The sequence below is a fragment of the Pangasianodon hypophthalmus genome, chromosome 9 (assembly GCF_027358585.1).
Source record: "Pangasianodon hypophthalmus isolate fPanHyp1 chromosome 9, fPanHyp1.pri, whole genome shotgun sequence".
NCBI lineage: Eukaryota > Metazoa > Chordata > Actinopteri > Siluriformes > Pangasiidae > Pangasianodon > Pangasianodon hypophthalmus.
In genome coordinates, this window is record NC_069718.1 from 20890554 (window position 1) to 20906289 (window position 15736).

Consider the following 15736-nt stretch of genomic DNA (forward strand, 5'->3'; position numbering starts at 1 on the left):
CACTAAGTCAAACCTAAAGTGGAATGATATGAAAAGTTGATTGGGTAAAAATATCACTGTTCTCAGTATATTTTTTTAAAGACACATTAAATGTAAATGATATGGCACTAAAATACACTATATGGTCAAAAGTTTGTGGACTCCTGACCAATCCATATGTGCTTGATGAACATCCCATTCAAAAAGCACTGTTATAATAACCTCCACTCTTCTGGGAAGGCTTTTCACTAGATTTTGGAGTGTGGCTGTGGGGATTTGTGTTCATTCAGCTACAAGAGCATTAGTGAGATCAGCAACCGCTGTCGGACTAGGAGGTCTGGTGTACAGTCAGCGTTCCAGTTCATCCCAAAGGTGTTCAGTGGGGTTGAGGTCAGGGCTCTGTGCAGGACACTCGAGTTCTTCCACTACAACCTTAACACAACATGTGTTCATGGACCTCACTTTATGCACAAGGACACTGTCTTGCTGGAATATGTTTGGGCCTCTTAGTTACAGTAAAGGGAAATTATAATGTTAGAGCATTCAGTGACATCCTATACAATTGTGTGCTTCCAATTTAGTGGCAAAACTTTGGGGAAGACCCACACACTGTATGTGTGTGATTATCAGGTGTTCACATACTTTTGGCTATATAGTGTATGTAAGAAATAAAACATTACTGGGTGTGTTCTTATTCGAAAATAATAAACAGGGTGGTGTGATGCAGCCAGTGTTTTATTCCTTTTATACCACAGCAATTTTCCAAAGATTTTTAGATTTTTAGATTTTAATTAAAGAGCAGCACAATATGCATTTTGTCCATTGATTAGTTACAAAATTAGTGCCTGTTATCACTTACATTATAACAGATATAAATAGCTGTCCTCACCGTAACAAAGATTATTTGTTTTTTGTGAAGTAACAACACTTAAAAAAAAAAAGACTTGCGTGTATTATGTGGGCTTCTGCCATTTAATACCAATCAAATTTGACAATTCAACAGCGCTGTGTTATAAATGGCATTAAATTATATTACTGAATTAATTGGCTAGAGAAATTGCTATAATTTGTTTTAAACCAATTTGTAACAGAATGCTTTTGATGTTCAGTAGTAGTAGTTACATCCAAAACCTGGAATGCTGTTTTTGTGACATTATAATCTATGTAAGTATATTATCATACGCTATCATTGTATACCACACTATAACCACTAACATTTTTTTTTTTTTTTTTTTTTTTTTATGATGGTTTAATATAATATTTTTTATATTGTCACAACTATAATTAAATATGAATCACAAAAGCAGGAATTAAGAGGAATTGAACCCACTGCTCCCTCATTTTTAAAAGGGTAAAATTTGTAAATGTCAAAATGTCAGTACATGTGCTGGAGTACTCACAGGTTACAGCATCTTTCCATTCCTCCTCGGTTCTGGTCTTTCTGTATTGGATGGTGTATTTGGATATGGGGCTGAGGTTATCTGTGCCGTGACTCCAGAGAAGCTTCACAGAATTTACCCCAACCTCCTCCACACGCACTCCTCCTGGAGCTCCCGGAGGCCCTGACAGTGAAGTAACAGAAACTACTCAGCACAATAAAGTCACATCTGTATTTCCTTTATTAATCAGTTAAAAGCTTTGGATGTAAGTATATCCCATTAAATGGGATGCCTCACCTTAAAGTTAATACAGTCCAAAATCGTGGAGGGAATGGAAATATCTAACTCTCAACAGTGCCTCTAACTTTTCAGTGCAAAATGTTAAATAATAAGGAGCTGGAATCCCAAAATACATCATTCATTACCTACAGTCCCCTCCGAAAATATTGGAATGGCAAGGCCAATTCTTTTTTTTTTTTTTTTTATTGGCTATACACTGAAGACATTTGGGTTTGAGATCAAAAGCTGAATATGAGATGATATAAATGAAAGCTGAAATTCTGATCTATCATTATATTTAAATCTAGATGTGTTAAACAACTTAGTACATGGCACCTTTTGTGCTAGACCATCCAATTTTTAGAGGAGCAAAAGTATTGGAACAGATAGTCTTAAATTAAATAACACTTAACATTTGGTTGCATATCCCTTGCTTGCAGTGACTGCATTAAGCCAGAGACCCACTGACATCACCAAAATGTTGCATTCTTCTTTTCTCTTGATGCTTTTCCAGGTTTGTACCACAGCTTCTTTCAGTTGTTGTTAGTTTTGTGGGTTTCTCCCTTCTGTCTCCTCTTCAGAAGGTGAAAATGCTGCTCAATTGGGTTAAAGTCTGGTGATTGACTTAGCCAGTCTTAAACCTTCCACTTTTTTCCCTGATAAAGTCCTTTGTTGTGTTGGCAGTGTGTTTTGGGTCATTGTCTTACTGCAAGATGAAATTCCTCCCAATTAGATTGGATACATTTCTCTGTAAATAGGCAGACAGAATGTTTCTGCAGACTTCTAAACCCATTCTGCTACCATCATGAGTTACAGCATCAATAAAGATTAATGCGTCCATTCCAGAAGAAGCCTTGCAAGCCCAAGCCATGACATACCCTCCACTGTGCTTGTCCAATGAGCTCGTATGTTTTGGATAACAAGCAGATCCTTTCTTTCTCCACAGTTTGGCCTTTCCTTCACTTTGGTAGAGATTAATCTTGATTCCAGAGCTTTTCTGGATCATCTCTGTATTTCTTCGTGAATTCATATCAGACCTTCTGATTCTTACTGCTGATGAATGGTTTGCATCTTGTGGTATGGCCTCTATATTTCTGCTCTCAAAGTCTTCTTCTAACATTGGATTGTGATACCTGTGGAGGTTGTAGGTGATGTCACTGACTGTTGTTTTTGGGTTTTTCTTTACTGCTCTCACAGTGTTTCTGTCATCAACTGCTGTCGTTTTCCTTGGCTGACCTGTTTGACATCTGGTTGTTAGTACACCAGTGGTTTCTTTCTTTTTTCAGGACATTCCAAATTGTTGATTGGCTATGCCCATTGCTTGCAGAATGGCTCTGCTAGATTTCCTCTCTTTTTTCAGCTTCAAAATGGCTTGCTTTTATCCCATAGACAGCTCGCTGGTCTTCATTTTGGTTTATCCTTTGTCGTTAAAAATGCAGTCTTCACAGGTGAAATCCAGAGATCAAACCAAGAGTAGACATTCAGAGCTATTAATTTTTTAAAACAATCAATCTAATAGGGCACACCTGGGCACTATTAGGCCATGTTCTGGGCCATGTTCTAATATATTTGTTCACTTAAACAAATGGGTGGGTTCAAACAAAAGGTGCCAGGTTCTAAATTGCTTAATACATTACATAGATGTAAATATCAGACAATGAAAGCTGAAATTCTGATATATCATCTCATATTCATTATTTCAAACCCAAATGTCTTCAGCAAAAACAGTAGAATTGGCCTTGCTGTTCCAATACTTTCGGAAGGGACTGTGTATGCAGTACATCAGCCTTTCAGACTCAACAGCAATTAACATTCTGTAAATAAACCCAAAAAGCTAAGTGGAACATTTTTGCCAACCATTTTTTGTGTGTAATATTTGTTGACACACTTTCACCCAAGTGAAAAAAGTGAATAATTCATACAGTGGAAAAGTCTGTTAATGCTAGCTCTGGAACTCACACTCAGGGCAGAATGCGATATAGTTACTCATGAAAAAGACACAAGATTTCAGCATTAAAAGAACAACCAAAGCAGCACTTGTTGAGATTATTAAAAGTTCTAAGACCTAATTAATAGAGCCAACATTTTACATACAATTTAGCCTTTATTCTTGCCAATAAAAATGTACTGGATTGAATTCTTTCCTCTCAGTAATCAAATGAAATGGATGAGAGATAATCAAGTATGTTAATACTATAAAAGCAATATCTTTTATCTATGCGTGCTGCTTCAAGATTATTAAATGTATATTATAGCATTTTCTTTCATGTATCAAAGAATGCCATACTGCTAAAAATCTCATCAAGCAAAACAACAGCATGAGTCATAGGTTTACAAATGCAAATTAAATGCTGGGATGCATTAATCCCCATTGAGCTGTTTACCCAGTAAAACAAATCGTGCAGTTTCATCCATCTTCCTAATCGCTAAATGATTTTAACAGAACATTTCATTATATTTGTCCAACCCACACACCAAATGAGCACACGCTGTTTTAGGGGAAGCATCTGACCTGAGTATTATAACATTATAAGAGAGATTAAAAGCAGAGGAAGAGGAGAGGAAGTGGAAGCGGATGACCGTTAGGCCAAACAACTCAAAAAACAGACTTATCTATTCTCCCCATGGACATGCCCTTCCTAAACCTCCTTCAACTGCACTACCTTTAGTGGAGCTGATCTTGCAAATAGCTCCAACCTCAACACATTATGGTCACTGGCACACTAGTTTGTCTCATTAGCAATTGTTAATGTCTGAGGAAAGTTACTGCCTGGCAAGATCAAACTGCTTTGTAACCATGAGAGAATAAAGAGTAGAGCAAGGTCTCACTCAGACTCCATCATTCTTTACTTGTCCAGTGCCAAAAATAATGTACACAACCTTAATAATTTGCCATGCCTGACTTTTAACTTTTTTCCCCTGAATTTCTCCCCAATTTGGTCACCTGCTAATTCCCACCCACCAGCCTGCTCTTCCCTATTATACAACAGTTACCAACCAGGTAGGGTGAAGACTGACAGAAGCCAAACACACCTTTGCAAACTGCTGCTCATGCTGCATCACAGTGCAGTGTAACACACTCTGAGGAAAGTGCTATCTACCCTCTTCTACATACATGAGCTAACAGATGCCAGAGATTGCCTAGTGTTGCTGTGATTGACAGTGGAGAGAGAGTAACGCCATTCCTCCCACCCAGAGAACGTGGTCAAATTTGTTAGCTTGGCTCCTGAGATTCAAATTGGCGATTTCCCAAATGCACCAAAATCATGCTTTACATTTCCTGATAAAATGGCTGGCTATAATTCTGACTCATTGCACCTGGCCAAAAACAAGAGGCTTGTGTGTGTGTGTGTGTATTTTTACAGCAGTAGTACTGGGTTTCCAGGCTTACAAATCTGTCCAAGTCAAACTAGCACACCCTGCTTACATTGCTGCTGGATTTTATTCACACGTCATTATTCACCTCCTCTTACAGCACTGCAGCCAGCCACTAAACCCAGACAGGAACATTCCCTGCTTTACTGCATCCCACAGTAGACACAGTGTCAGCAGGATCTGACAGAGTAGTTTACAATTGTACACTACTTTCTGCTTTAACTTTTAATGCCAGGGTATAAAGCAAATTAGTCTATTAACACCTATCTATTGCTGCTAGACCTTTACACTTTTGTCTACAAGGAAGACATGCATCAGGTCTCTTCTCTGTCCTGGCAGCTAGGTGGTACAACAAACTTCCCCAAACAGCTGAGTCACTGGCTGTCCTCAAATGAAGATTAAAGACCTACCTCTTCACCAAGCACCTAAATTAGCACTTTGTTATTTAAAAAAAACTTGTCGTGTTTTTTCAGACTGTACTAACTTCCCCAACAGGGTTTTTACATTGATGGTACTCTTAGTCCCTGACCTAGTGAACTAGCATGAGGATGTGTTTTTTGATAGAGACTACAAAGCACTTCTGTAAATCGCTCTGGATAAGTGCATCTTCTAAATGCCGTAAATGTTAATGTCTAATGTCTAACTGAAAAGCATAAGTATATTCACAATGCAGAGAAGTAACTTGCCTTTGGGGTGTATCTAAAATCAAGCAAGAGACTTGAATATATTTAAGTAAGGAACGGCTTTAGTCTCATTCTGACTCCAAGTTCTCAAGTTTTCTGTTGCAGCCAAAACTGCACAGGATGAGAAAGCGCTTGTTACTTTCCAACTCAAGGCACAGAGTGTTTGTAAGTAAGTAAGCAAGTGTGTGTGTGTGTCTGTGTAAAATGTTTGTAGTACCTCTCACTACCAGGTCAGCAGAGACGGTGACATTGTCCACAGGTGTCTGGGCCGTGCAGGTGTAGAGACCAGCATGCTTCAGCTGTGTGTTCTTAATCAGCAGCTCACAGCTAGACATACCTGCCTGACTATCCTGCACACACACACACACACACACACACATTTGTCTTACTATCCTTGTGAGTACCTTCCACTGGGATTATTATTAACGCATTTTATTTATACTATGCCTACACATAAATCTAACTCTAACTTAAACCCTTAATAACCAAAAGAAAAGAAAGCAGCCAAAAAAGCTCCCCACATGCACACACACACACACATACACACACACACAGATACACACCGATACACACTCAGCCCTAGGAATGTTGCTTATATTATTTTAGATTATTTATATTTAAGATTGTTCATTAAATTTAGCGGCCATACCATTTATTAGAATACTGTATCACTGAGAGGAAATGATATTTATTGAAATGTCATGCAACTCTGCTGAAACAAAAACATCTAAAAACAGAAAATCCACCACGTTCAGGAATGAAAATCGGAAACAGGCCTCACTCAATGAACCATCATTAGCCCACTGTAGTCTATGTTCTCTCTCACTGAGAAGTAGATGGACGATGAGTACAGGCAGGTGAAGTTGGACTGTTTATGAGTCCATTCTAAGCTTAGAAATCACTGCTCACACCCAGTAATGCCTCTAAGCAGCCTGGGGTACCTATTTATAAACTGAACCAGCACTTTCATTAATAATAGTCTAAGACAGTGTGATTTTGTGACCTTGAGAACACACAGTACAAAACTACATCATCCATTGTGAAAAATAACAGCAATGTGCCCCTACTGGACAATTAAGAAATGACTACAGAAAAGGACAAAAAGACACCCAGAAGACTTAAAATACAGCTTGATGCATCTCAAACATAAATGTCTAAAACACTTCAAACACTTCAATCACAAACACTGATGTTGTTGATTATTGCCGGCATTAATCTGTTGGGTTCGCGCTCTTACAATGGTGTGCTGGTAGAACTCTTCCTCCTTGTCAAAGTCAATGGCATGGCCGTTAAGTGACCAGATGAAGGTGATGTCAAGGCTTGAGTCATGTGACGCAGCACACTGCATCCTAGCGTTTTCGCCCATGCTCACATCAGCGTTAGAGGGAGCCAGCGTGATCTTAGTGGCATCTAAAAAAGCACAAGAGAAATTGATTTACATTTCCAGCAACTTAGTAGAGACAGCATATAATTACGGAAAAAAGGAATTAAAGCTCACAATTCTCATATAGTGTAATTCTCATTTTGTTCTAAAATTTATATTAATCAAAGAAGCAACAAGCCCAATCAACAGCTGGCATTCCTGCTTTCTGTATTAAGTCATTTCAACCAGCAGAGGGCAGGGCAGAGTTACAGATCAATCACTGTCTTGGGTGTTGACCAAGCAGCATGATTCTCTACGCTTCATTTCAATCTCCTCCAACACCCTCAGACTACTGTGTTCATCACTGCATTAATGATTTTTGATATCTCCTATGTACCAGCTCCAATAAGCAATGCATTATGCAACACTACATTTCCATGACTGATATGGCTTTGAATTTCAACCTCTTACCTGTGACTGAGAGAGATCCAGTGCTGTTGGCTTTGCCTCTGTCATTCTCAGCAAAGCACGTGTACTTCCCCTCATCTGACTTGGTAATGTTGCGGATCTCCAGACTCCCATCCTCCCAAATGAAAATCCTGCCACCATTACACTGGTTTTCAGTTTCTTTTCATTAGCTTTACCGTGGGTTAAACACACTAGCAAATACAGAACTCTAGAATTACTGGAAATTCTGAGCTTAAATGTATAGGAATGTTTAATAGTTTTATTTCAACACAATATCCTGGTCCTAAACAAAATTCTTGATACTACATATCAATCTATATATTTTTAAAGATGGCAGTTCATGTGTAATATTATTTAGGGGTGCCAATAATTTTATTTTTGAGAGCACACCCTAAAGCCAGTGGTATATTTGTGTCTTATATGTCTTTTGAGCGAGAAAGATGCAGTGGTTTGAGTTTGTGCGCCACGGTGTGCATGTGATCCTATACAGAACTCCATGTTTTACAGTAACCATCATGCTTTTAGTTCTGAAATCTCCTCCCATCTGTGATTGGTCTAAATATCATATGTTGCTTGTGAGCTTCATTGTGATTTTCAGGTCCGACGTTTGTGCATTAGTTTGTGGTCATGGAAGCAGCATCACAAATGTTTGAGGGAAAACTCAAATCTGTCACCTCATTCTCCATCTCAGTTTTTTGCTTTACAAAATAAAACGACACCAAAACAACATCTCTCTCTTCTGCGTTTGTGCTTCATTCACCACCGACACTAGGGATGACATGACGCATCGCGAATGCACAAATGTGAGGATGGGCATTCTGGAAATGTGCAATTCACATTGTGGAAGTTAGCATTCTATTAATTATACATGTAACGCAATTCCACTGTTTGAACACCAGAGGTCTCGGTCTGCGCATCCCACAGAGTTAAAATATATAGAGTTCATGCTGGACACATGATTGAATTCTTTTGTGGAGAGTTTGCACAATTACCGATTATCATCTGCACTTGTGAAGTGACCAATAGCTCTGGATCACAACAAATGACATGCATTATAGACTATATGGTTACATAACCATACTATAACCATTCATTAGCTTTCAAACAATACCATCCCCACACCACTGCCATCTACAGTGTCCGAGAATGACATTTTTCTTCATTAAAATTTTGTTTAAAATATTCTGAGAATCCAATTATGAAGCCAGTATCGTATAACGAATCAAATCATGACTAGAGTATATTGTTACACCCCTAACTGACACTGCTGTTTTCTTGTTTATTTGTTCATTTTGACAGGGTTGCCATGCCTGCTTTAAAAAGAAGCCCAAAATGAGCCACTATTTCAAATATGCACCTTCCAAAAATGACAATTTTTTTTAAAAGAGCTGTCATACAAAACATTTTAACAAGGCAGCATTAAAAATATTTTCCTGTAGCAGCAGCTCAAAAGTAACCCGCCACAAACCCAACCTAGTCACACTGCGATGTTGTGAAGTCTGCTCAGCTCAGAGCAATCTCACAGCCATTCTGCGCAGTGTTCCGGAAAGATATGAATTCTTTTCAGCATATTTGCCGGAGGTTTTCTGTTTGTTTAGCTCTTTCATTGTTTGAAATATACCACCAGCTTTATTTAAAAAAAAAAATCTTTTCACACTGTGATGTTCAACTGAACTTTTCCACAATCTCCAGAATTGTCAGATCAAATCTTCTAGGGAGATGAAAAGCTCAGTTACAATAATCCTATGTGAAAGGGCTTATCTCCTACCTGCTGGAATTGGAGAGCAGCTCTGTGCCTTTGCTCCAGGAAAACATGGGTCTGGGTGCTGCTTTTGGTTTGCACTCAATCACCACATGCCCGTTCTTTGCTGCCAGCAGCTTCTGCTTAACCGGGTTGAACTCAAATGAAGGAGCACCCACTGATAACACAAAACATCAACACATTCTCATAGAGCTTGAGTTTAATCCAATTGGACACAAATATCTTCAAGGACAAACTTATTACAGTATGTCTAACTATATGCTAGACGCTAATCCTCTTTTACTGAACATGTGCAAGCTATCAGCAAAGATGAACAACTTACATCACATTAATAAGAAAGTACTGTGACTTGCATAAATATTCACTCCCCTTGAATGTTTCCACATTTTGTAATGTTACAGCCTGACACTTGGTTGCTTCTCTGATTTAAATTCCTCTTTACAGGGTCACTAACTTTTGGTAGATGGCTTCCTTTTGGCCGAGTCATAATTGTGTCATAATCTTTTTATTTTTAATAACAGATTTAATGAGGATCTGACAGATGTTCAGTGTTTGGGATTTTTCTAAACAAACCCTGACAGATACTTTTCCCTGACAGAACTTTTTCCCGGATTTGTTTTTGATAGCTCCTTGGTCTTCATGGTGCTGTTTGCTTAGGTATGCTGTCTAACAAACTCTGGGTACTTCCAGGAACAGCTGTATTTATATTGAGATCATGTGAAACACAGGTGGACTCCTTCAATATCTAATGGCAACTGGTTGCACCAGAACTAATTTAGGGGTGTTACACCACTTGGGGTGAATATTTATGCATTCACAACTTTACTTTTTTTTTTTTTTATTTGTGAATAACCTTATGGGATGTTTTGTGTAGATTCATGACATATAATCTCAAGTAAGTTAAATCCAGTTCCAGCTTATAAAACTACAAAATGTGTAAATGTTTGGGGTGGGATGGGGGGGTACATATGCAAGACAAAGTAGTGTGTCTGGGGGTTAATTGGCTTTGCAGCAGCTTACCGAAGACTCGCAGTTCAGCGTTGGCGTGGATCACTCCGTGGCGGTTCTCAGCGATGCACTGGTACATCCCCGAGTCATCAGATGTCAGGTCTGTGAAGTGCAACTCATGCTTGCCATACTGTTGAAGTAAATACACAATAATTTCATGATCATTCTGATGATTTTTTTAGCTCAGTGAACTCAGTGAACCCTTGTAAAAAAAGGGGCATTATCTCGAAGTCTTCACTGAAAGTTTTCTTTCTCTTTGCATGCAGAGTGTGTTCGGAGGGTAGCTCCTGCTGTGGCATGCCCCCTGCATACACTCTCAGGCTTCTGGAGCAGAACTGACTGTTGCCATGGGTGTTTGTGCAATAGTGTCGGCACCCGTTTAGCATTGAGATAGAGCCTAGAGTTTGCCTCATTGACTATGTGCCCTAATTTAGAGAGCTGAGTATGCTTAAAGCCTGAACTGCACTTACATTGCACTTACATTACAATTAGGATGTGTTTGTGCACATTCTTCATGGTTAGCATGTTCTACACCTTCCAAACACACTCAGCCAAAGATTGTTGTGGAAAGTTGGAGTGCATTAAGTGTAGCATGGCTTGATGGACAACCAATGAAAAGCCATTCAAAGTCTTTATACTAATAATCTGAGAATGAAGAAAGGTTTAAGGGCCATACCATTTGGCCATCTTTCAAGAAGTGTACACGAGGTTTGGGTTTTCCGCTGGCTACGCAGGACATGGTGTAGTCACTGCCGATGTCCCTCTCACTGCTGCTGATATGCTCCACCCATTCCGGAGCAGCTAAAGGAGAAAAAACAAGATCAGCAGATATAGCCAGGCCAAATGGAATAAATACCAAATATGGCATTTACAGCATTAAGCAGTGTGACACTTCTAAGGCTTAGACTATTATGTAGTACTAAAACATACAGTATATCCAAATTTAGAAATGATCATTATGCTCATCACAAATTTTACATGTGGAATTTTATTCATTTTATGTTTATCATACAGGTAAATATGTATAGTTCCAAATTACTTAAGATTGTTAAGATGTTATACATTTGTAGGATCACATGCTCCTGAGATTGTTCAACTGCTAAATGTACTAGAGATTTGGCGAAATTGGTTTTAAAAAAACTCTTGTTTTTAAGATGACATCTTCTCTTCATGTAAAGGGAACAGTTATGAGTAGTATTACTGCAGCAGTACTAATAGTTACTCAGATTTATATGGAAGCATAATTGAAAATTCTTTTTAAAATTTTAAATATGTAATAACTGTATTAAATGCAGGTATGTTGATGACGTGTTCATAAAACTTTCAGTTTTATGTAAATTGCATCAATTTTTAAATGTATGCAATGAACATTTGAAATTCAATCTGTCATATGACAAAAGGTAAAACTCAGAGATAGAAATGAATAATTACATAGTGCCAGCTATCACCCTGTTCTGTAGGGAAAAAATCCTTCTCATCAATCAGTTTAGCCATACACAGTGGGTTCCAAAAGACTGAGACCACATTGAAAATCTTGGATTTTTTTAAAATTGGAAATAAACAGAACGTTTTAGAATTTTTTAAATTCTAAAACAGAAAAAAAGGAAATTTGTAGGTCACTATTTAAATTTTAGCAAATTTGTGATACTGACCACATTAACTCCTTTGTACAAAAGGTCAGATTTTCCACGAGTCTTATCCCTTATCCCTTTAAGCATGTGTTCATACGACACTCCGATGGATTTGATCCAACATGGATCATCAGGTTTTACACAAACATGTGTGACTTTTGGACCCCACAGTATGCAATATTCATTTTAAAATTCTAGGTTTTTAAAAGAGACAGGCTGATATTTAACTGGGACTGGGAGAGATTTAAATGATTCCCTTATGAAATTATATCAAAGAATAAGAGTTGCTGAACACGGAAGTCCAATAACAAATCGTGTTCATAGGAATCCAGTAGCTGTATGATGTATAGAAGCATACCAACTTACCCTCAAATAGAAGAGGAGGGTCGATAGTGAGAGAAAATTATGCTAAAGAAACATACTAAACACTTGTAGCAGTGGTTTAAACCAAGAATTTGATTATTTAGCTGTTCATAGTATACAGATGTCTATTAAAGTTCTTTGCATATTTTCATATCTCATTATGCTTGATGGTTTGAATGATTAACATTATATAGGTTATATGTATAGGTGATTGAACACCATGGTGTAAGACCTCACAAAGATCCATAGTTATCTCTGTGTTACAGTCAAGCTCGGTATTTCAGCATAAATTAATTTATTTTTCTGATATTATTTTTCTTACTCTTATTTGAGTTTCTTGTTTTTCTGATACTGTACCGTTGCCCAGTACCTGTTTACTTGGATGCATACATAATTATTGTTCTTTTTTCATATGTGTAGAATTACTATAAACCCACCTCTAACATCTGTACTTTAAATGTGATTTAAGTCTATAATTTTCACAAATAATCATGTGCTAAAATCCTGAAATCTTTAATGCGAGTCCAGAGAGCCTTCTCGTCACAGCAGTCCTACCTTCCACATAGAGGTTTGCTTTGTGCCAGTCTTTGCCTTTAGAGTTGAGCGCCTCACACTCGTACACTCCCTCATCCTCGTACTGTACGTTAAAGAGGTGCAGAAGTCCACCTGCCATGCTGATCTCATGATGAACAGGCAGCTCTCCGTCCACCTTCTTCCATATGATCTGGGGAATGGGACTGGGCCAAACAGTTACACACATTGCATTCAACAAGAGAAATACAAAAAAAAAAAAAAAAAGGCTTCTAATTAAATTGTCTGTTTTTTTGCTGCTTTTTCCCTCTAAAAAACACATCATGTAGGATTGGTGTTAGAAAAGAAAAAGCAGTATCAACTCCACTTAGACTTAAACGTGAATATCCTTTTTGACTTTCCTACATGTCCTGCTCCTACACTCTTGTACCATCATGAAGTAAATGCACTCACTTTCCTAATGCGAAACACTCCAGGGTGATGTTCTGGCCAACAAGAGCATATGTGTCCGGAAACTTCACTTTTATATCGGCTGCGTACTTCCGAATAGGGCCTGCTGGAGACAGTAAACAGTATCACCGTGCTGAATAATCTGTTTTTTAGAGGCCATTTCCTGCATCAGCCTCTGGCTCCAAATGCATATTACTCTTGTTATATTGAAATGCACGGCACACTCTGTTGTTTTGTATCAGTCTAAACAGCAAGCTTGGTTCAGGGCATTTCAACTCAAAATATTTGGCTATGGGATGGCAGCTGAGGCATGCTGTGCAAATACACACATGAATACACGCATTCAAAAATGGCTGAAAATGTGGGACAAGATGGAGCCTAAGGCTTATGTCGCTCTACTGTAATGGAGTCATACGTGAGGTAATGCACGAAGAAATAGAAGATACCGTGTGTAGAGAAAAGCAGATTATCTGCTCTGCACTGTGTCCTCTAGTTATTTTATCTGCCACAACATCCAACCTCCAGACTATAACAAACACTCCAGCCACTCTGGTACTATAAAAAGCTTGTTTCCAGTGTTCAACAGCTAGTTATGTCGAATGGAATAAAAAATTTTGCACAAGCACAATAATATTATTTATAATGAAACAGGAAGGTACATAAGATTTTTTTTTTTTTTTTCATTTGAACTCTGGGTGTATGGTGTTAAACTAATCTGAAATGAAATCAGGTTAGGCCAACTAAAAACTGGCACTCTGTTTTTAGGCAAAATGTTTCTGCTTACTCATGCAAGCCCTGTGACAGAACATAAATAGGGAATAATTGATGGACCCACAAAAAGACCTCCAGGGAACAGAAACAAGTGCCTTCAAATGTCTTGCCTTGATTCTTCTCCTTCCAGCTTTATACAAACAGACACACAAAAGACTCTTGACTGCTTAAGCTGTTGTTCCTGCCTCAGTGGCAAAAGCATAATCAATCACCATTTCCATCCATTCTGCGCTGCCTTACCAAAGTAGCAGTGCAATGACAGCTTAGTAATTTAGCCCATAGCCACACTGTCACACTCCTTTAAATAATGCAACTAAATCATATGGCATGTCTTTTTAAAAACTGAGTGGCATCTGTGCTTCTGAAATGAAAGTTTTAGACAGGCAGAACTGGTCATAGTGATGATGAATATGAATTTGTGTTGTAATATCTGTTGGTTAATTTTTTTTGCTGTTGACATTCTTGACAGTAAGAAACATCTGGATATTTATCTCAATGAGTTAGATCATTTTCTATGTAAGCCCAACAATTACATACAGTCATGCACATTTCCTGACTATGTATCACTGACAATATCATTGCCTTGCATAAGTATTCATAACCCTGAACATTTACCCTTAACTTTTTTCCTTGAACTTTTGTTACAGCCTGGGACTGAAATTGACCTAATTGGGATTTTTACCATTTGATTCAACCCCCTGTTGAATCACCTTTGGCTGTAATAACAGCTGCATGTCTTCTGGCATATGTCCCTATCAGCTTTCCTGATATTTTTGCCCACTCATCTTGGCAAAAATTACTTAAACTCAGATTGGATGGAGACTGCTGGTGAACAGCAATTTTCAAGTCTTGACACAGATTCTCAATCAGGTTGAGGTCTGAGGTTCGACTGAGTCACTGATAAATTCAGGTTCTTGGTTTTGAACCACTCCAGTCCAGCTTTGGCAGAATGCCTAGGGTTGTTTTCCTGGCGGAAGGTGAACCTCTTCCTCGGTTTCATATTTTCCAGAACTTTGTTCTGCACTTGTTTTGATAGCTACTTGGGCTTCATGATGCTGTATGTTTAGGTATGTTCTCTAACAAATGCTAGGACCTTTGAGGAACAGGTGTATTCATATTGAGATCATGTGACACTAAAGTGCACATGGGAGAATCCCATTCCGTTATGTGACTTCTGATGGCAACTAGTTGCACCAGAATATTTATGCAATAAAAGGAGCAGCTGAAGGAGACACTGCATAATCTCTATTTGGTCTATTTCAGTTCCAGATTTTAATACAACATAATGCTGAAAAGTTCAAGGAGGGTGAATACTTATGCAAAGCAACGTGTGATATTCTGAAATTCTGAAAGTAAAAAGGAAGTAAAGGCATACGCTCAGTCTGTGGGACTAAAGGGATAAACTTGCTGAAGACACTCTTAGCGATAGATAAGCTGGAGACGAAGCAGGAGTAGTTCCCACTATCAGAAGCCTCCACTTTAGCGATATAGAGATTTCCTGTGGTCTGAGAGACAAATCGTCTCTTATCCAGTGGGATGAAGATGGGAAATTCATTCAGCATCCAGCGGAAGGTAAGATCAACTAAACGGAGAAGAAAACACAGTTAAAGATGCCAGGAATCATTAACTTCATGATTTACATCTGTGACATACATCTGTGAGCAGAATATTATGAAGTTATTATAAATAAGGTA

The 15736-nt window shown here is 38.3% G+C and overlaps 1 protein-coding gene across 3 annotated transcripts in view; it reads right to left on the reverse strand.

Annotated features, from left to right (window-relative positions):
- Window positions 1-15736, reverse strand: part of cntn1a (contactin 1a) — a 69698-nt gene that overhangs the window by 11257 nt on the left and 42705 nt on the right. For 2 of the 3 annotated variants that reach the window (XM_026919279.3, XM_026919280.3), the window contains exons 7-16: window positions 15418-15624; window positions 13275-13377; window positions 12846-13027; window positions 10973-11097; window positions 10309-10426; window positions 9295-9445; window positions 7530-7657; window positions 6933-7105; window positions 5913-6045; window positions 1380-1541 (exon numbers count right to left, since the gene is read on the reverse strand). In XM_026919279.3, the coding sequence (XP_026775080.3) occupies window positions 1380-1541; window positions 5913-6045; window positions 6933-7105; window positions 7530-7657; window positions 9295-9445; window positions 10309-10426; window positions 10973-11097; window positions 12846-13027; window positions 13275-13377; window positions 15418-15624 (1482 nt within the window). The remainder of the gene's footprint in view (window positions 1-1379; window positions 1542-5912; window positions 6046-6932; window positions 7106-7529; window positions 7658-9294; window positions 9446-10308; window positions 10427-10972; window positions 11098-12845; window positions 13028-13274; window positions 13378-15417; window positions 15625-15736) is intronic. The other variant, XM_053236884.1, reaches the window with a different exon arrangement.